This window comes from Jaculus jaculus, chromosome 4, assembly GCF_020740685.1.
Source record: "Jaculus jaculus isolate mJacJac1 chromosome 4, mJacJac1.mat.Y.cur, whole genome shotgun sequence".
Taxonomy (NCBI): Eukaryota; Metazoa; Chordata; class Mammalia; order Rodentia; family Dipodidae; genus Jaculus; species Jaculus jaculus.
The window spans coordinates 65015399-65037177 of record NC_059105.1 but is presented as its reverse complement, the minus strand read 5'-3'; the positions used below and the strand labels follow the sequence as shown (position 1 = coordinate 65037177).

The 21779-nt window shown below is 38.0% G+C and overlaps 1 protein-coding gene across 1 annotated transcript in view; it reads right to left on the bottom strand.

The window, feature by feature from the left end:
* Positions 1-21779, bottom strand: part of Ola1 (Obg like ATPase 1) — a 147501-nt gene that overhangs the window by 58118 nt on the left and 67604 nt on the right. Inside the window, exon 5 of the mRNA XM_004660331.3 lies at positions 3356-3531. Within this exon, the coding sequence (XP_004660388.1) occupies positions 3356-3531 (176 nt within the window). The remainder of the gene's footprint in view (positions 1-3355; positions 3532-21779) is intronic.

Genomic DNA, 21779 nt, shown 5'->3' with positions numbered 1-21779 from the left:
CAAGTCCCATGTAAAAAGGGGGAAGGTGCAGTGAGCTTCTGCCATCCAAGGTCATCCACGTGAGAAGGAAGGAGAATTTCCCAGAAGCTCATCAACAATGAGACTGTCTCAAACTAGATGGAAGGTGAAGACCAGACTCCAAAGTTGTCCTCTGACCTGCACACACATGTGATGTCATACACATGCATGGCAACACACACACACACACACACACACACACTTGAATGAACATTCAAGAATTTAATAGGATAAGATAGAGAGGGAGAAATCAAAGAGTTTTCACTTCAAACCACTTGACTCGGTTAACTAGATACTATAAGATACTATTAAGAGAATATGGGAGAAAAGATGAAGAAATGCTATTCATCCTGATAAATACCACTTGTTCTTTTAGAAGTGAAGTTTTAGAGACTAAAGATGCAACTCCATTTAAAGTACTTGCCTACTATGCATGAAGCCTAATATGCACAAAATCTACCAAGTACAAAATGAGATTAAATGTTTAATTGCTGAATTATCCAGAAAATAAAGAAGATACATTTCAAGTGAACAGGAAGGGGATCAGCAACATTAAAGAACTGTCAGATCGGTAATCGACGTCTTTCCTTCGCAGCTTTGGAGTAGCTTTCTCTTAGCCATCAATGCTTTGAGACTGTTAGAGACCATAAAGAAACATTTTAAAATGAAACTCCATGTAACGCCTACTTGTTATCATAATCATATAGGTAACATCAAATTAGCCTTGGGATATAATGTAAGTCCAAATATATTTATTAGGACGAAAAGCTTCATGCATACTGGGTGAAGAGATGTGGAGCAAAAACTGTTCATGTCTGGCCATTATCCCTATGTTCTTACAGATCCAGTGTATTCTGATGGCTCCTTATGCATGTGTAATTCTGCTGTGCCATGTGCTCAGATCAGACACACATCAACAGCCAAGGAGTTAACACTCTCCTACAAGCTGCCCATAACCAGTAACTGATAGAAGACAGTTGATAATCATGCCAACTTATTCACTCCTATAAGTGAAAACACAAGATACTTTCAACACAGTCTCCAAAACAAACAAACAAACAAACAAAAAAAAAAATCAAGGACAGCTGGGTGTGGCGGCACACGCCTCTAATCCCAGCACCAGGGAAGCAGAAGCAGGTGGATCACTGTGAGACCAGTCTGAGATTACAGAGTGAAATTCCAGGTCAGCCTGAGCTACAGCGAGACCCTTCTTCAAAAACAGTAAAAATGAAGACAGAAGATGGAAGTTTTCACAAGGCCTTGGGATTAATCCCTAGCGCTATAAAAATAGACAAATATAATAAAATTGTAAAAATGTCAAACAGCACCTAACTCCATAAATACAAATCAGATGTTAATACATTTAAAGAGTAACATTGTATTGCATTTTCTCCCCAAACCAAGTTACAGGTAACTAGAATTCCATTTTTATTAAATAATTTAAAGGGCCATTTGTTTTGCTATATTTAGATACTGAGTTTAAACAGGATGATTTAAAGCGTGTATTTTCAATAGGGGTAATATGTCTTGTAGAAGGGCAAAAAGTTGGCTCTAAAATAAAAAACATGGGCTGGAGAGATGGCTTAGCTTATGAAGCCTAAGGACCCAGTTCAAGGCTTGATTACCCAGTACCCACATAAGCCAGATGCACAAGGCATGCATCTGGAGTTCGTTTACAGTAGTTGGAGGCCCTGGTATGCTCATTCTCATTCTCTCTCTCTCTCTCTCTCTCTCTCTCTCTGTCGCTCTCAAATAAATTAAAAAAAAATTCATTAAGAATAAAAACATCTTAGCTATCTAAAATCATATATGGCCATCAACAGGTCAACCTGACCTAATAAAATCCCTTTTCTTAAGTGTGTGGGAGTGTGTGTATGAGTGCACAGACACACGGAGATGAGAGGTGTCCTTTGAATTTTGCTGAGTTGACTAGCCCAGCTAGCCAGCTAGCCCTGGACATCCTGTTTCTGTCTTTTGAGTCCTGGGATCAGAGGTGCAATGCCATGCTTGGCATTTCTGTGGTTCCTGGGGATCTGAACTCCAGTTTTCACACATGTGCTTTATCCACATAGCCATTTCCCCATCCACTATCTACTAAAATCTTACTAGTATCTCACTGCAGAGGAATTTAAACACTTTTTTTTTCTCCTTAGAGTAATAATGAAAGAATGGTTGCGAAACACCGACATAATTTTTTTCTAAAACAGCTGAATCTAATATGAGGAAAGGAAAAAGTAGAATAAAAGTTTCTGGAAATGAGAAAATTAGGTTATGATACTTGCTATCTACTCAGAAAAGCTTAACAGTAAAGGGAAAAATGAAGGGGGAGATCTTCACATTTTTCTATGAAAAAAAGCTGAACTTATGTTTATAAGAAAATATACAGTTAGGACAGTTTTCAAATGTAAAAGACAAAATACATTTAAGCCCAAAGCTTCAAACACTGATTTTAAAACATTTATTATATTACTACTAATAATTACTAATCATGAGATAGAAAAAATATATGAGCCGGGCATAGTGGCATACATCTTTAATCCCAGCACTTGGGAGGGAGAGGTAGGAGGATCACCATGAGTTTGAGGGCATCCCAAGACTACATAGTGAATTTCAGGTCTGCATAAGATAAGAGTGAGAAACTACCTTAAAAAAAAAGAAAAGAAAAAAGCAAGTTTAGTAGGAATAAAGCTTTGATTGCAAAATACTGTAAGAATAACAACTATATGCCTTATTAAAAATTCTATTAAAATTACCTATTTGTAAGGGGAGAAAGAAAGAAAGGAAGGAAGGAAGGGAGGGAGGGAGGGAGGGAGGGAGGGAGGGAGGGAGGGAGGGAGGGAAGAAGGAAGGAGGGAGGGAAGAAGGAGGGAGGGAGGAAAAAAAGTGAATGAATGAATATGAATGATAGTGCCAGGGCATCTAGCAGTTGCAAACAAACTCCAGGTGCATGTGCCACTTTGTACATCTGATTTTACATGGGTACCTGGTCATTATGCCTTGCAGGCAAGTAAGTGTCTTAAACTCCAAGACAATGGCCAAAAAATTTTTAATCAAAAATAAATTCAGGCTGGAGATGGCTTAGTAGTTAGGGCACTTGTCTACAAAGCCAAAGGACCTAGGTTTGATTCCCCAGGACACATGTAAGCCAGATACACAAGGTGGCACATGTGTCTGATTTGCAGAGGCTAGAGGCCCTGGCACACCCATGCTCTCTCTCTCTCTCTCTCTCTCTCTCTACCTCTTCTTCCTCTCTCTCCCTCTGTGTCTGTCAAATAATTAAAATTAAAAAATAAGTAAGTAAATTCAATTGCATAAAGAAATTGTAAATTTTACTTACATATTCAGGTTTTAGTTTTTTATCCCCTCCTCTCACAGCCACCTTTTCTAGCTTATCTATAATGGGCCCAATCATTTCTTCATCTTTAAGCTGAAGCTCTTCGTGTATTATTTCTATATCTCGAATGGGATCTACACTTCCTTCAACATGCGTGATATCATCATCTTCAAAAGCACCTAAAATGAATTAAAGGAAAACAATCCAATAAACAAGTAATGCCAAAAGTGATTATGATTACAGTGAGTGCAAGATACTTAGAAAGTCAACAAATAGTGAACAAATTATTCTGAACTCTACTCAAGTAGAACATAGTACTTTTTTCTCTATTTGGTGATGCATAGGTACTAGCAACAAAACAGTTCAAGAGCAACAACATTTTGAAACCGGATAGAAGAAAAATTATTATCTTTACAAGAAAACTACATTATATTCAAGAATATTCAAGAACTACTGGCATTTCTAAGTTTGGTACTTTAAAAGATGCTGAATTCCAGGCATGAAAGCCTGAAGTTCTAAACTGCACTATTAGGGTTTCCATGGGAAACCAGATTTGGAGGGGGAGGCTGAAATCATCTGGCAGACCTCTTCCCTGCTTCAATCTACTTTATCACTGTGGTTCTGACGGTGATTAGATAATGAACCACTCAGACACACAATTTACACAGCAGCTAATTTCATCGGCCTGATTTGAGGGTATGGTTTTTAGGGGCTATCAAAGAAGCAGATGAAGGTGCATTTGTCATATATGAGTGACAACCATTCACACTATCTGAACAAAATGGTTCTGGCCCTTATTAGAAACACATGCTATTATCACATATTTAAAGTGCAGTTGAAGCCATAATTTCAAATTGCCAACTGGAAACATAAGGGTAAAACAACCAGATATTACTGAAGCATGTGTACTGACTTTATGCCCTTTTGAAGACATAATGTGGCAACATAATTCAACTGGGATTTACTCAAATTACCAGATAAAGAACAGTATCACAAAAATGAACAAATACTATGAAATATTATAAACAGAAAACAATGATACATCTACTAAACAATAAGCACACTTATAAACTAATTTCATTGAAATTATCAATTTGATTACATAAATGAGATGTTTTCTAACAAAGTATCAATTATTTTAGATAAAGATATTGTGAAAATCAAGAGAGTATGCTTGAGTTTGATAAGGGAAACAGTGAATATAGTTCAACCTTAGATAATAAAAATATATCCTTGCTATAGGTTATAGTTTTAAAATATAATTGACTCGAATAAAAAAGGTTACTTATATCAACATAGATTATTGAATAATAAATTAACGTAATTAAAATTTAAATCTTTAAAGTATGATTTAAGCATTTTAGCAACATAACTTATTTATGATGTCAACTTCATGCATGCAAACAACAAAGAGCTATATTTTATTAGTGAACACAATAAGCAGGTAAGCCCCCACCAAAGAAAATATTGTTAGCTTCTTGTGATCTGTCTTAAAACTGACACAATAAAATAGGAAAATAAAAACAAAAGTTAGCACCCTGGCAGGCAGAACAACATAACCTGGCAGTGAGTTATAGAAATAATCAAGCTTTCTATGACACTCAGAATGAGAAGCACCTTCTACAGTTGTCTTCATAATTAAATCTACTTCAACAACGTGCCTATAGTAAATGCATTAGGAAGTTTTAAGGCAACTTCTTAATTATGAATTTCAAATTTTTTTAACCAAATGCCTAACAGAGAAGAACTTGGTAATGCAATTCTTCTAGAAGAATTAAGAATTTTGTTAATTTAGGGCTGGAAGGACGGCTTAGAGGTTCAGATGTTTGCCTGCAAAGCCAAAGAACCCAATTTGATTCCTCAGGACCCACATTAGCCAGATGCACTGGGATGGGGGTAGGGGGGAAGGGATGCATCAGGAGTTTGTTTGCAATGTCTGGAGGCCCTGGTGCACCCATTTTCTCTCTCTCTCCCTCTCTTTCTCTGTCAAATAAATAAATAAATAAATATAAAATAAATATTTTTTAAAGAATTATGCTAATTTAAACTTCTTTGTCAGTTTTCTCTCACTTAAACTTTTATAATGAACACATGGTTTTACAAAAATAAGCCATTCTTTAAAAAAAATACAATATGCTGGGCATGGTGGTGCATGCCTTTAATCCCAGCACTCGGGAGGCAGAGGTAGGAGGACTGCTGTGAGTTCAAGGCCACCCTGAGACTCCATACTGAATTCCAGGTCAGCCTGGGCTAGAGTGAGACCCTATCTTGAAAAACCAAAATAAAAAAAACAATAAAGACATTATATAAATTTTAGTTATACTTTTGGTTTATAGTAACCAGCCAGAAAGTAGACAACCTTACAACAACAAACAGAAAACACTTATGGTCTAATTATTTCTACATATGCATTTGTATATTTTATATATGAGTGACTGAAAATAATGTGAAGTATAATAAACCACTTTTCATACTACTGAAAAAATTAATTGTAAACTAGGCTTAAATTGGATCCCATTATGAAGATTTGAATGTGTGTATCCACGGGGGTGGGGGTGGGGGCAGCCACAGACTGACATGGAGTGTCTTCCTCAAATCACCTCCACCTTATTTAGCCAAAGCACGACCTCTCACTGATATATCTGATCTCACGAATTTAGCTAGACAAGCTGGACAGCACTCCCTGGGGATTCTCATATCTCCACTACCAGCTCAGAGGAAATGCATACACCACCACATCCAACATTTTTGTATGGGTACTGGGGATCTGAACCCAGGTCCTTGTGCTTGTGCAGCAAGCACTTTACTATTGACCCATCTCCCTAGTACAACACAAAGACTTCTTACCCAACAATCCCACCATGTTTTCTTTCATAACACAATGTATCCTCCTTTCAACACTTCTTTCCTAAGTCCTTATGACCTGACAGATGGCTTACCTTTCTTTTTTCCCAAGAAAAATGCATGCTGTTTGTGATGAACCAAACCCATCACCCCTTTTGTTTTCACTTAGCCTTTCCTTCTTCTAGAAGCAAAGTGGGAAACACTATTTTGTAACAGTTACTTTCCTGTTGCAGCTTATGGGAGGGAAGGGTTTATTCTGGCTTACAGTTTGAGGGGAAGTTTTATCATGGCAGAGAAAACATGACAAAGCAAGAAGCCAGGGTGTCACACCTTGTCACAACAGCAGGAAGGCAGCAGTCTTAGAATGAGTTAGTTCTCAACAGCCACTAGGGCCAGACCAATAAACCTCAAGGTCCACCCCCAAAGACACATGTCCTCTATATCTCCCAAAGGCTTCACCAGCTGGGGACTAAATGAGAGGCTAAATCACAAACACTTAAAGCTGGTGTGTGTGGGGGGGGGACGGCAGTTTGCATTCAAGCCATCAGGTATGTCTAGTTCTCTTTACTATCTCAGTTCCAGATCTTATAAACTCCCACAAATGTTGCTTCACAGACTGTTCCTTTTATTTCTTAAAACCCTAACATATTATACCTCCCTCTTCCTTTTATTTATACCATATCTATGTCTACTAATATTTTTCTTGCAATACTTCAGTAGTTATAAAATTCTACATTAAATCAATTATATCAATCACTCCTGAAAATTAATGGCCACTTTAGTTATCACTTTTTCTTCTTCTAGTTCAAATCCAATCTTTCTAGAACAGCTGTCAATGCCTGCTAAGTCTCTACTTCTTAAGCTCTTACTTATAACCCAACTCACAAGTCTAGCAGGTGTTCTCCATCATGCTACCAGAAATCTAACTTAGAAGAGATCCCACTAGCAAGGTATAGTGGAACACACATAGATTCCTAAAATTTGGGAGATGGAGTTATGAGGATCATGGATTTAGGGCCACACAGGGGTTCCAGGTTACCCTAGGCTACACAGCAAGATCGTGTCTCAGGGACAAAGACATAAAAATAAAAAAGGAGGGAGCAGCCAGGCCAAATAAGCCAACGGGTGCAATATTGGCACATCTGTCATGATGGAAACCAACTGCCCTCTAATTGGACTGGAGGCCCACTCCATGGAAGGGAATATATCCCTGATACTGAAACTTAAAACAGGGGTAGCCATGAGCCCTGGGGTGTAACGTCTGCTGTGACCTGGCTAAATGTATATACTATGCTGATCAAACTGTCTAGTAAGCATTTCTCTTAGTATTCATACCTTTATATTAATGCTACTCTCACTTTTGGTAGAGAATCTTTTCTTTTCAGATGGCAGTGACCTTGGGATGACTCAGAAGGCATCATGGTGCTGGAAAGAAGTGACAGGAGTGCTCAGCACTCCAATATCTCTATCACAACTTCCAAGGCTCAGGGTCTATTGCAGAAGAGGTGGTGGAAAGAATGTAAGAGTCAAAGGAAGGGTAGGACTCCTTACAATATGCTCCCCCCGACACAAAATGGCCTAGATATCCATGACCTCACCTAGTGCCTGACACTATCGACACAAGACCATCATAATAGGGGGGAAAGATCATGACATCAAAATAAGAGAGACTGATTGAGATGGGGAGGGGATATGATGGAGAATGGAGTTTCAAAGGGGAAAGTGGGGGGAGGGAGGGCATTACCATGGGATATTTTTTATAATCATGGAAGATGTTAATAAAAATTTGAGGGGAAAAAAAGGAGGGAGCAGAAGAGGTGTCTCAGTGATTAAGGCGTTGGCTTGCAAAGCCTAAGGACTCATGTTTGACTCTCAGGTTCCAGGTAAGCCAGACACAGTGACACAAGCACACCAAGTCGCACATGGGCACAAGGGGGCGCAAGCACTGGGAGTGCAACTGCAGTGGCTGGAGGCCCTGGCATGCCAATTCTCATTCTTTCTCTCTCTCATAAAGGGGGGGGGGTCACTTGTTGGGCTTGCCTCAAATAATAAAACTAAAATAAAAAATAAAAAAAGGACTCCAGGATTTGCCTTCTTGATGTTAAACCAAACACCACTCTTCACGAATGACAACTCACTTCCGAATACTTGGAAGTCTTTCACTGCTTCTTGCTAACCAGTCTCCTGATTTTCTGCTCTTTTCTCTATTCACTTCTTCTCAGGTTTTTTAAATCTATTCTTGATGCATTTGTTAATATTATTTGTCTTTTGTTTCATTTTTGCTAGTGCTTAAGATTGACCTCATAGCCTTCCACATGTCAGACAACTTTTACTGAGGTACACTCCCAGCCCCAGCTTTCCTTTATTACTTATTACAATAAAACTAGAGTTATATTAGTTTTGCGAAGCATCCTTAGCTAGATGTTGAAACTAAAATTTTAAAATACATGATTGTGGGCTGGAAACACACTCAGCAGTTAAAGGTGCAAAGTCTGCTGGTTCAAGTTTAATTATCAGGCCACTCACACATGCAGGACACAGTAAGTGGCACAGGCACGTGGTATTTTTGTCAGTTCATTTGCACTGACAAGAGGCCCTGGAATGCCTAATACCCTCCTTCCTCTAAGAAAATAAATATTTAAAAAATAAAACACATAACATATTTAAGAGTATACTCTTCACAGCAATGCTTTAGCCATGTAACATGGAAACCTTAATATTTCAAGCAGCATACCCAGTTTCCTTGGGAATAAGAGATATGTGGGCAAGATAGAACTGGTAAGACTAGCGTTCTTTCTGTCCTCTACCACCATGTACTTAATGCACAGATAAAAATTATTTGAGGAGCTGGGCGTGGTGGCACGCTTCGGAGGCAGAGGTAGGAGGATCACCGGGAGCTCAAGGCTACCCTGGAACTACATAGTGAATTCCAGGTCAGCCTGGGATATGGTGAAACCTCTCCTTTAAAAAAGAAAAAATAAGTAAATAATTTGAGGACTGGTGATATGGCTTAGTGGTTAAGGAGCTTGCCTGCAGAGTCTAAGGACCCAGATTTGATTCCCCAGTAGACAAGTATGCCAGATGTACGAGGTGTGTGCCTGGAGTTCATTTGCAGTGGCTATAGGCCCTGGAGCACCCATTCTCATTCTCTCTCTTCTCCCTCTCTCTACCTATCTGTCTCTCTTTCAAATAAATAAAATTTAAAGATATAGTCGGGCATAGTGGTGGTGCATGCCTTTAATTCCAGCACTTGGGAGGCAAAGGTAGGAGAATTGCTGTGGGTTCGAGGCCACCCTGAAACTTACAGTGAATTCCAGGTCAGCCTGAGCTACAGTGAGACCCTACCTCGGGAAAAAAAAAAAAAAAAATTAAAGAAACTATATGACATGTAAGCTTATGCTCTTTTAACACAGACGTAAAAACGAAGAAGATTAATAGCAAGGCCCTCAAATAAAATTAATAATAGGTAATCTGCAATTTTTTTAATAGAGGTAGTTAGTATGGGTAAAAAAAAAAAGGGTGAAAACATGGCATAGCAGGAGAAAGCATCAGATAAAATGAAGGCTGAAAGGAAAAATGCTTGATGGAGAGAGAGCTGATCACAGTGAGGAATTACACTGAAGAGCAGTAGAAGATAAACATTTTATTATAGCAGGTAGAATGGATGGTAGATTGTGCTGATATCAGAGTTAAGTCTGAATCTCATTTGCTAGTTAGGAGGGAACCAACAATGGTTCTATATTAGTGACTAATAAATGGAAAACAGTATCTTAAAAAAGAAATAACCAGAAGTAGGGAACAGCTAACAGCTAGGGAACTGCATGCCAAAATATTCCAAATACCATGAAACAAATCAAATTGCACCAGGATATTGATAGGAGAAATAAAGACAGTATGAACAGTGGGACAACTGAAGAAAACAATGTCAACTAGAAAAAAATAGTGATGGGGTGAGAGGGAGACAGAGGGAAGAAAGAGATCAGGATAAAGATCTTTATTTGCATTATGATAAAGCCAATGCATATAAAATTAAAAGTCCAAGCAGGTGTGAACCAAAAGATATTTAGTATCTCCAAAATGTATAGTCTAGAAAAAGAGAAATAAAAAACTACTACACAACATATAGTAGCATTAAATTAGCACCAAAATGCTGGGCGTGGTGGTGCGTGCCTTTAATCCCAGCACTTGGGAGGCAGAGGTAGGAGGATCGCCATGAGTTCGAGGCTACCCTGAGACTACATAGTGAATTGGGTCAGCCTGTAGAGTGGGACACTACCTCGAAAAAAAAAAAATTGCACCAAAACATCTGTATGTTGCACGATTTCACATTACTTTCCACTCTGTCTTACATGGTAAATAGCAAATGCTTTGAACATCCACATTCTGATTCAGAGTCATGGTGCATTCCTCTAATCCCAGCAGTGGAGAGTGGTATAGGGGAAAAAGTCAGGAAGAGCTGCAGTACTTACTGGCATAGGGATAATAAATTAAAAATTAATGATAATAGGGCTGGAGAGATGGCTTAGTGGTTAAGCACTTGCCTGTGAAGCCTAAGGACCCCGGTCTAAGGCTTGGCTCCCCAGGACCCACATTAGCCAGATACACAAAAGGGGCACACACATCTGGAGTTCATTTGTAGTGGCTGGAGGCCCTGGGGAGCCCATTCTGTGTGCGCCTGCCTGCCCCCCCTCTCTCCCCCCTCCCTCCCTCCCTCTTTCTCTCTGTCTATTGCTCTCAAATAAATACATAAAAATAAATATTTTTAAAAATTAATGATAATAATAAAGTAGGGGCTAGAGAAACGGCTTAGCAGTTAAGACACTTGCCTGCAAAGCCAAGGGAACCAATTCCGATTCCCCAGTACTCATAAGTCAGATAAACACATGTGTCTGAAGTTCATTTGCAGTGGCTAGAGGTCCTGGCATAACCATTCTTTCTTTTTCTTTTTCTTTTTTTCCTCTCTCTCTCCCATCTGCCTCTTTCTCAAGTAAATAAATAAAAATAAAAATATTTTAAAAAATAAAATAAACAGGGCTGGAGAGATGGCTTAGCAGTTAAAAGTGCTTGCCTGCAACGCTAAAGTTCTACAGTTTGATTCTCCAGGACCCCCTTAAGCCAGATGCACAAAGTGGTGCATGCATCTGGAGTTTGTTTGCAGTGGCTGGAGGCCCTAATACATCCATTCTTTCATTCACTGTCTCTTTCTCTAATAAATAAATACAAATAGAATATTTTAGAAATAATAATAATGAATAAGAGGTTCTTAAAAATCTTGTTAAGAACTGGAGGTGGGGCTGGAGAGATGGCTTAGTGGTTAAACATTTGCCTGTGAAGCCTAAGGATCCCAGTTCAAGGCTCGATTCCTCAGGACCCATGTAAGCCAGATGCACAAGAGGGCAAATGCATCTGGAGTTCCTCTGCAGTGGCTGGAGGCCATGGCACGCCCATTCTCTCTCTCTCTCTCAAATAAATAAATAAAAACAAAAAACAACAACAACAAAAAGAACTGGAGATGGCTCAGCAGGCAAGAGCACTTTCTATTCAAACATGAGGGGTGGAGAGGTCTGAGAGACAAATCAAGTTTGATACCCAGGCCCCACATAAACAGCTGGATGAGGCAATATGGGTATGTAATCCCAGTCCCATATGGGAGCAGAAACCCAAGAACCACCAGAGCTCGTGAAAAACTAAAACCAGCAAGCTCTGGGATCAGTAAGAGACTCTGGCACAAATAACGAATAGGCAGAAGAGCGATGAAGTGAGACACCTAATGTTCAGTCTCTGGCCACCAAGGGGAGGGCATCACAAGAACACATACACATGCACCCCCTCTCCTGCAGACACCACAATACACACACAAGGAAGAGCACCTTGAGTTTGATGCAAGCATGGGCTAGGGGAGGAGGGGAGGGAGGGAAGGAGGGAGAGAGCCATGACGGTGCTACAGCTCTCTATGAACAAATGAGGCCCTCAAGTTAACTAAGACAAGGGCAGAGACACATCTAAGTTAAGAGCACACAAGAAGGGCTGAACAATGTCCTAACTGTTGTGAGGAAAACTGCTGCCAATAAGAAATCAGGCCCCTTTCTCCTCCTGGGCATAGTAAAACCTTTATGGGGGGAAAAGCTGAATAAAATTAGGTTCTGCCTGTAAAGGTATTGCCTAATAGGGGAGATAGATCAGCACACACTAAGAAAGTGAACCAGGAATGAAGGAGAGTGAGGAAGTGGATGGAGAAAGACAGCCTCAAGGCTTCAAACACTGGGATTATATTAAAGCTGTTTTAACATTTAGATTTAGATTCATGCGTAGGTATTGGTGAAAACAGAAAATATTTTAATCCCATACTTAAGCGTATTGATGCTGTAAAAGATAAAATATTGTTTCCACCAGTGTGTGAAGCTGATATTTATTTTTATTTTATTTAAGTAGGTTAGTACACTTTTACTCTTATTTTTCAGTGTACATAAATGTGTCTATGTCATGCACGGACATGCTGGGATTATAGAAGCTGCCATGACTCCCAGTTTTTACATGGAGTCTGGGGGTCTGAACTCAGGTATGCAGGCTTACATGGCAAGCTCTTTATCCACTAAGCCATTTCCTCAGACCCAGAAGCTGATGTTTAACTTGTAAAATATAAACATATGATAGGTAAAATTAAAATTAACAAATAAATATAGCTGCTAATGGGGCTGGAGAGATGACTTAATGGTTAAGGTGCTTGCCTAAAAAGCCTAAGGACCCAGGTTTGATTCCCCAGTACCCACATAAGCCAGATTACACGGTGGCACATGTGTCTGGAGTTCATTTGCAGTGACTAGAAGTCCTGGCATGTGTGCACATATGCATTGGAGCATACACACACACACACACACACACACACACACACACACACACACACACTTTCTTTCTCTCTCTCTCTCTCTCAAATAAATAATTTAAAAAATGTTTTTAAAATAGTTGCCAAAATTTTAAATAAGTAATACCAATGGATTCTGACTTACATCTAGTTTTCTGAGTTACAGACGGGGGAAGAGATGGGATGGAAAATGAAGATTCAACGTTTAATGTTAGACTTGGTAGGTGATGGATGACAACATCCACATTACAAAAGGGGCTCATATTCTTGGATCCAAATGAACTTTGAAAGTAGACATTCAAAAAGCAAGCAACATAGTTCACAAAATAATAACTTCTTAGCTACAGCAACTTACAGTTCCAAAATGAGAAGAGAAACAAGGTCTTGGCCTTAGAGAGATGAAGGACAGTCAAGCGACCGTGTCCTTTGGAAGCAGACTGTGTGAGGCAAGCCACTGCATATCACCTAGTCTTCCAATACAACTCGCCCTAATTGGCCCAACAAAATAGGTACCAATTACCTGAGGGGTTTCTAGAATGCCCACAGCACCACAGCACTCCTCAAGTCCTTGTCGGAGGGCAAGGTCTAGTCATTACCACTGATAGCTAAGCCAAAGCAAACACTCACCACCAGGTGGTGCCAAATCAAAGCCCGTCCTAGAATGGGTTTGGATGGGTCTGGACCTTGTCGCACCTGTCAACCCCATGTAGTTAAGCAGGTTCACCACTACCATTTCATCCATCTAGCAAAAAAGAAACTCCAAATTTTGTGCGACTGACACTTTGGGACCCACATAACACATTATAGCACAGAAGGCCAGTTACTGTATGATATTATTTTGGGGGAAGAGGACAGTACAAACTCACTCACTGAAGACTATAAATCAATAAAAATTTTAAATTATGCTCTAAACCCCTTCATTAATAGAAACTTACAGCCATTAAAATAGCTAAGGAATTGTTCTTAAGATCGCAATACACACAGAAGTTCTTACATAACCAAGACTTCAAACTATTAAATATGAATACAATTAAAATTTCCAGGTTTCCTCCTATGGTTGCTCTAACAACCATGATCGTCAATAAAAATGAAAAGATATATTGCGGGTCTGCTTAACAAAACTTAAATGATCCTGCTAGGTCCTTTATCTTTATAGCTATTTTGTCTTTAGAACACAAAACAGAATATATGGTAATTAATAAGCCAAATCTCTCTAGTCACCCCCAATATAGAATCAAAATAAAAATATGGATTGTTCTCTGAATTCTTTCAGATTACTTCAAATTTTCCAGTAAAAGACTACATGTTAAACTTAAGCCTTCCATTTCTATCCCCTCACCCCACCACTAGAATTTTAGTACTGCTTATATGTTATACCTGTCAAGATCTGATGACTGTATGTTATGTATTCATCTGAACAGAACCACTACACTTAGTTACAGGCTATCATCAACCAATTCATTCTCCTGCTAAAATCAAGTCATCCAATTACTCCTTGACTAATCAAGGCTGTTTTGGCTTTTTCCTTTTTCAAAAGGTACTCAACAGCATAAACAGTTCACTTACAAGAAATGGAAAGGGGCTAATCAGCAGAATTATTGTTTTGCTGCTACAATTTGCAGTATTTAAATTTAGTTGCTGATTGGACTGAAAGTTTTATGATATAGCATATGAACTAGTTTAATACAACTGTGATGCTGTGTAGCTGTATTGTCTTTCCATGTCTACTTTGTAGAAAATTAACTACTGTCTTTAAAATAAGAAAATTTAAAGTATATTTCAGAGGACTTTGTAACATATACTGGTTTTATATACAAAGGTACCTAACTATTGCTTCCTGAGCATTAACATTAGTAATTATGTGTACAGCTACCAACATGAATTTTTAACAAACTGTAAGAAATGTAACTGCATAGACCACTCACATTTATTTTGATTTCTAAACAATAAACCAAGGTGACATTACTGAATTAGTATTTAAGGAAATAAGGCTCATCTAAAATAACATGTTTTAAGTATATATTAAATAAATGTCAGTTGTATATAATAGAACAGCGAACATTGTTTTTCTAAAATGGAGAGTGCCCCAATAAAAATATTCCTACATGCACAATAACTATAAAATAAAATTACTATCTATCAATATTGCTATAGCTTATTAGGATTGAATTTCTTAAGACTAACAGAATGACTAAAGCTGAAACTCTAAACTATAACCTTGAATTTTTTCTTTTATGTTTATATTCATTATAAATTACTTCAGAAAAAATATTTTAAAATAGAAAACTGACTGAAGTCTTAGAAAAATTTCAGAGATGAGACAGTCCTCAATAAATACCAACAAATGTTAATCAAAAAAATGTTTGTCATTTTGTTAAATTGTTTTCTCTATAACTAATTTAATTATAAAGTATAACTTTTGTAAAATGTTATATTAAAATGGTTTAGGTGATTAAAAATCTTAACAATAAACAAATTCTTTAAAAATGAAAGCAGTGTTATTATACACTAACCATGAACCAGAAACTGCATCACAGGAGGAAGACCATACTAATAGAATTAAAATAAGTTCTGAGCCTCTTATATATGTGGACACATAAAAATAATATTACATATAATTCTTCATATGCTTTGATTTTGCATGGTAAGACCTATATAAGATTTTAAAAATATGCTTACATTACATGTCTAATAGAATGACCTAACAGAGACATTTCAGAAGTCTTAACTTCATGACTGTACAGATAAGACAGATAAATGCCAGTATATTTCAAATGAATTATCCACAATCTCTTTTTTTTAAATGCCACCATTTTAGTGATTAGAAAATTTAAACCTGGTTATCTATGCTGAAATTCAAGGAAGCAACTACACTTAAAACCAAAATAAATTAACAACAGAGTACTATTATTCTTTAACGATGAATATTTCTGAGTAGGCACACCTGCTAATAGATTAAAATAAGTAAATCAACTACAAAAGTGTAAATCAAATGCCATGGTAGACTTGACTTCTCGAGACAGCATTTTTAGCCGTCTTTTGTGGCTTTGTTTGGCGCCATAGTCCTTTAAGTTTTGTCTTCATAAAGCCCTAACTAGTTGTAATCATTTGCAGCCTAATTGTGGACATTTATCTGCTTTTCTTATGCATAGAACATAGCTATTAAAGCTGAATGGTGATGGTGTGAAGTATAGGTTAAATTGGGTGAAATTAAAGCAAATTACTCCGGGATGTGGAAATCTGAAAATAGAAACCACCAATGATTTGCAAGCCTCTTGATGATCAGCTTCACAGAACCCTAAACGACAAGAAAACTTACATATTTTAAAGTTAACTAGGTTTTTAAAAATAATATGTATAAATGTATTTTTAACTACATGCATTGCTTATAAGATTATTTGTTTAACTCAGCTGCAATGCTAAGAAGATCTCAGGTTTCTATTTTAAATAGTTTATTTTAAAAATAAGATTTCTTCTCATTCATATACATTTGTCCTTTTAAGAATACATTCAATTTTATGAAACATGGTATCATGTTACTTTGCTAGCCAAGTTTTAACCTTGGACAAAAGTATTCATACTAGAGATGATATAAGACTGAAATCATAATACCAAAATCAAATGAACAATGTAAACATAACTATTATATCTACAGCTTTATCTACAGCTATTATCTATGAATATTTTTACATATTCCACATATAAATCTGCATGTGACTAGCACAAAACAAATCTATCAAGGCGTAGTAATACATAGAAAACATTGAAATATAAAAATATTATTTTCACATAATTTAAAATTTTAACTGCTCTAATCACAGATCTGAAAAAGATAATAAAATATATCCATTTGTGCCTTGAATATACTAGTAGGAAACCAAGCAAAGGTGTATATAATCTTTTACTATATCACAATTTATACCAGCTTACTTTAAGGCAGAAAACAATATAAGCAGTTGTCACTAATATTCTTCTTTCTGTTATTGTTAGCTCTGTCAAAACCTAAGTATCTAGGAGAGACCAAAGGGTATGACATGAGGCATACCTTCAAAGAGCTTACAGTCTAACTGGAGAAATATATCATAAAAAGGTACCTGCATAAAGAGCAATCCTAATCCAGAAAATGAAGGAGCAAACAGGGGATGAAAGGAAAATAGTTAGCAAAGGATATAGCCCTTATAAAATAAAAGTGCTAGAGCTAAGCAAAGGTAAGGGCTAAATGTACAGGGTACATTCAAGGCATATAAAGGGTCAAACTGGGGCCGGAGAAATGGGTTAATGATTAAGGCCCCTGGCTGCAAAGCTAAAGGACCCAGGTTTGATATGTCTGGAGTTCATTTGTAGAGGCTGGAGGCCCTGGTATGCCCATTTTCTCTCTCTCTCTCTCAAAGATAGATAAATAAATAAATAAGCAAATAAATAAAAAGGAAAGTAACAAACAATTACAATATTTTTGTTTTGTTTTGTTTTTCAAGATAGGGACTCACTCTAGCCCAGGCTGACCTGGAACTCACTATATAGTCTCAGGGTGGCCTCAAACTCATGGCAATCCTCCTACCTCTGCCTCCCGAGTGCTGGGATTAAGGGCGTGTGCCACTACGCCTGGCAAACAATTATAAATTTTAAAAAAGAGCCAATCTGTCTGAGAAAATCCAGAACTGAAGAGTGTATGCTAGAAAACATACTAATGCTTAACAATAAAGAGCCTCGAGTATTAGAAAGAAAATGGAAGATATGAATATTTTAGAAGAGGCAGTAGCATAACCCAGAGCAGTAACTCACAAGAGTTTGTAATTTCTCAGTGGCTTGTCCACAATCAAAGGGGCTATGACAAGAATGTGGTTCTCTGAAATACTAGCAATATCCCCAAACACTTTTTTCCTTGCTTCACATCATGCTCTGAAAGTACTGTCTCTTATTTAATAAATGTATGCTCATGTATTTATTGTTTTAAAGCATAGAGGGGGTAGGGAGATGGCTTGGCGGTTGAGCGCTTGCCTGTGAAGCCTAAGGACCCTGGTTCGAGACTTGATTCCCCAGGACCCACATTAGCCAGACGCACAAGGAGGCGCACACATCTGGAGTTTGTTTGCAGTGGCTGGAAGCTCTGCCCCCCCCCCTTTTCTCTCTGTGACTGTCACTCTCAAATAAATAAATGAATAAAGTTAGCATAGAAAGGAGATATAGTGCAGGGTTAGAACATTTATAAAGTTAGAACAGTGTAAAATTCAGGGCTGGAGAGATGGCTGAGTGGTTAAGGCACTTGCCTGTGAAGCCTAAGGACCTAAGTTCAACTCCCCAGAAGCCACATATGAGCACAAGTTGGCACACACATCTGGAATCCGACTGAAGTGGCTAGAGACCCTGGTGTGCCATTTTCTCTCTCTCTCTTATAAAAATGGGGGGGGGGGCTGGAGAGATGGCTAAGTGATTAAGGTACTTGCCTGTAAAGCCAAAAAAACCATGTTTGACTCTCCAGATCCCACGTAAGTCAGACACACAAGGTGACACAAGGGCACAAGGCAGTGCACACATCTGGAGACCTACTGCAGTGGTTGGGGGCCCTGGTGTGCCAATTCTCATTCTCTCTTAAGAAAAATGTATAAAACAAGAATAGTATAAAAGTCAGTAGTCGTTAGTATATTCAGTTACTGCTAGATTTTCATTTGTGTGCATTTTAAACCACAGCGATATACTTTCTCTCTCATGTGTGGCGCACACATATCTGGAGAAATGTGCATGCCCCATGCACGTGTATGGAAACCACAGGAGAAAGTCAAATGTCCTTCTCTTATCACTCATTCACCTAAATCATTCTTTGAGTTAGGGTCTCTCCCTCAACCTGAAGCTGCTGTCTGTAAATAAGTGATCCCCAGTAATTATCCATTCTGCCCCTCAACCACCATTGAGATTACATACGTGTGTTCATGCCCAACTTTTTACATGAGTTTTGGGGAGTTGGACCTGGCTGTGTCTAGACTGAGAGGCCCTCATGCTTAAGCAGCAAGTGCTCTTAACCACTCAGCCACCTCACCAGCCCAATAATACACACTTCTGAAGAGTACTATAAAATCACACTATTACTTCCCATTTCATTAAAAGTAGGCCTTCTCCCTTCCCCCAGGATCTGGGACCAAAATTCCTGGACAGAGTTATTAATATGGGATATAAGAATGGTTGAGAATTCCTAGTCTTGAAGTATGAAAATGGAGAAAGAAGAAACTAGAATCTCAAAAATCTTCCAAGGTGATTTTCAGCCCTCTTCTTGATTTTTGGATTACTAGGAGTGTTACTTGAAATTCTGCAGTTGTTTAAATAGCAGAAACAAATTTTGTTCAAAAACATGTATATGGGGCAGATGATTCCAGAGTCACACTGATTAGAAATGAGGACTTCAGTAACAATTTATTGCTAAGATCAGTTAAGTGGTGATGGAACCACAGTGAATAGAAAAAGAAGAGATTTGCATTTAGAAAAGAACTTAAGAGATTATAGCAATAATATAAATTATCAAGTGTTTTACCTCTTGGAGTATAGAATTATTTTATTGAACTGAAGAGAATATATAAACAGAGCTAAAATATACACAACATGGCATTAAAGAAGTTTTAGATTTACAATATACCATCATTTACTGGTATGGAAAACTTAGAATTAGCATTGTTCAAAAAACTAAGAGGTTTAACAACCATTCTGCTTTATGTTTGGTGATCTCACAAAGGATGTCTTACTCCCATTTTCATGAACAATAAACTTTACCACATATTTAATGAAGAGGAAATATTTTTATTATAACTACTGAAATTTTGTCAGAATTATACTGCTCAACTCTCATAATAATAATCTGATCTTTAAAACCAGTACTATGAGGTATTACCATAACAAAATGGTATTTTCCAGTCAAAAAGCAATGTGAATTTGCTCCTAAAAATTTTTAAATTCAAACATTAATAGGCATATTTTCCCTTTCTAAGTTAATGCAACTGGTAATCACAACATTCAAATCTGACAATCATATGTACAGATTTAGTGTTGACTCCCAACCAAACCTGTCTCTATCTTCTTCAAGCTACCCAATGGATTAGGAATTTAGGTAATTTTCGAATAGATTAATTTACACAGGGGTGTTCAATCTTTAGGATTATGAGCCACATATCAAATAATTGGGCATGTGACCTAAGCTGACACTAGTGAACAAATTTCAGGAGGAAAAATTATTAGAGGGCAGGATAGATAGCTTGGCAGCTGAGGAATGTGCCTGTGAAGCCTAGGGAACTCCTGTTCTATTCTCCAGATTCCACATAAGCCAGACGCACAAAGCTGAGGCAAGTGCAAGGTCCCATGTGACCACTAGTTGGCACAAGCATCTAAAGTTTGACTGCAGTGGCTGGGGTCCTGACTTGTCAATTCTCTCTCCCTGTCCCCTCGCCCCTCCCTGTCTCTCTGTCAAAAATTATTGGAAGAGCCGGGCATGGTGGCGCATGCCTTTAATCCCAGCACTCGGGAGGCAGAGGTAGGAGGATTGCCATGAGTTCAAGGCCACCCTGAGATGACAGAGTTAATTCCAGGTCAGCCTGGACCAGAGTGAGACCCTACCTCGAAAAAAAAAAAATTATTGGAAGTTATTCTTTCCTCACAGACATGTTGCCTAAAAATTGTATGGCTAATGTGAAGCAACAAGCCATTTTAGGCTGATGAAAGGGGCCATCTTAGGATGAACCTGGCCAAGGCTGAGAGTACAAAAGGGAAGAAATTTTGGGCATATATCTTGTCTATTTTTATTTTTATTTCATTTTATTTATTTATTTGATTTTTTGAAGCAGGGTTTCACTCTAGCTGAGTCTGACCTGGAACTCTATAGCCCAAAATGGCCTTGAATTCACAGTAATCCTCCTAACTCAGCCTAAGGTGTGGGTCACCATACTTAGCTAAACTGCTTTTTTGTTTTAAGTCATTTAACTAAGATTTACTAAGACTTAATTAACTTAAACCTTCTTCAACATAATTTTTTTTTTCCAGTTTTTGGTTTTTCGAGGTAGGGTCTTGCTCTAGCCCAGAATGACCTGAAATTTACTATGTAGTCTCAGGGTGGCCTCTAACTCATGGTGATCTTCCTACCTCTGCCTCCCAAGTGCTGGTATTAAAAGGGTGTGCCACCATGCCTGGCAGAAAAAAATATTTTAATGTTCTCCTTTAACACCTATTTGGTGGAGAATTTACTTAATATCTTCATTTATAATTGGTTAGGCAAATAGGTCAATTGTAGTTAGAGCACTTGCCCAAAAGACTGGAGGCCCTAGCTTGCTCTGCAACACTGCAAAACCAAACCAAATGAATAAACAGTGAAAGAGGGCTGGAGAGATAGCTTAGAGGTTAAGGTGCTTACCTGTGAGGCCTAAAGACTCAGGTTCCATTTCCCAGGACCCACACAATAAGCCAGATGGACAAGGTGGCGCATGCGTCTGGAGTTCATTCGCCGAGGCTGGAGTCCCTGGCGTGCTATTCTCACTAGCCCCCTCCACCAAGCAAATACGTAAATAATATCAGAAAAGCAAAAGATACTGTTTGTTTTATAATGCAGATTGAGTATCCCTAATCTGAAATGCAAAATGTGAAACTTTTCCAGTGTCACAGCTCAAGTTTCAAATTTTAGAACATTTCAAATTTTTAGAAATAGCAATAATTATCAAAGTAAAGCAGATAGAAATATTCAAAAATATC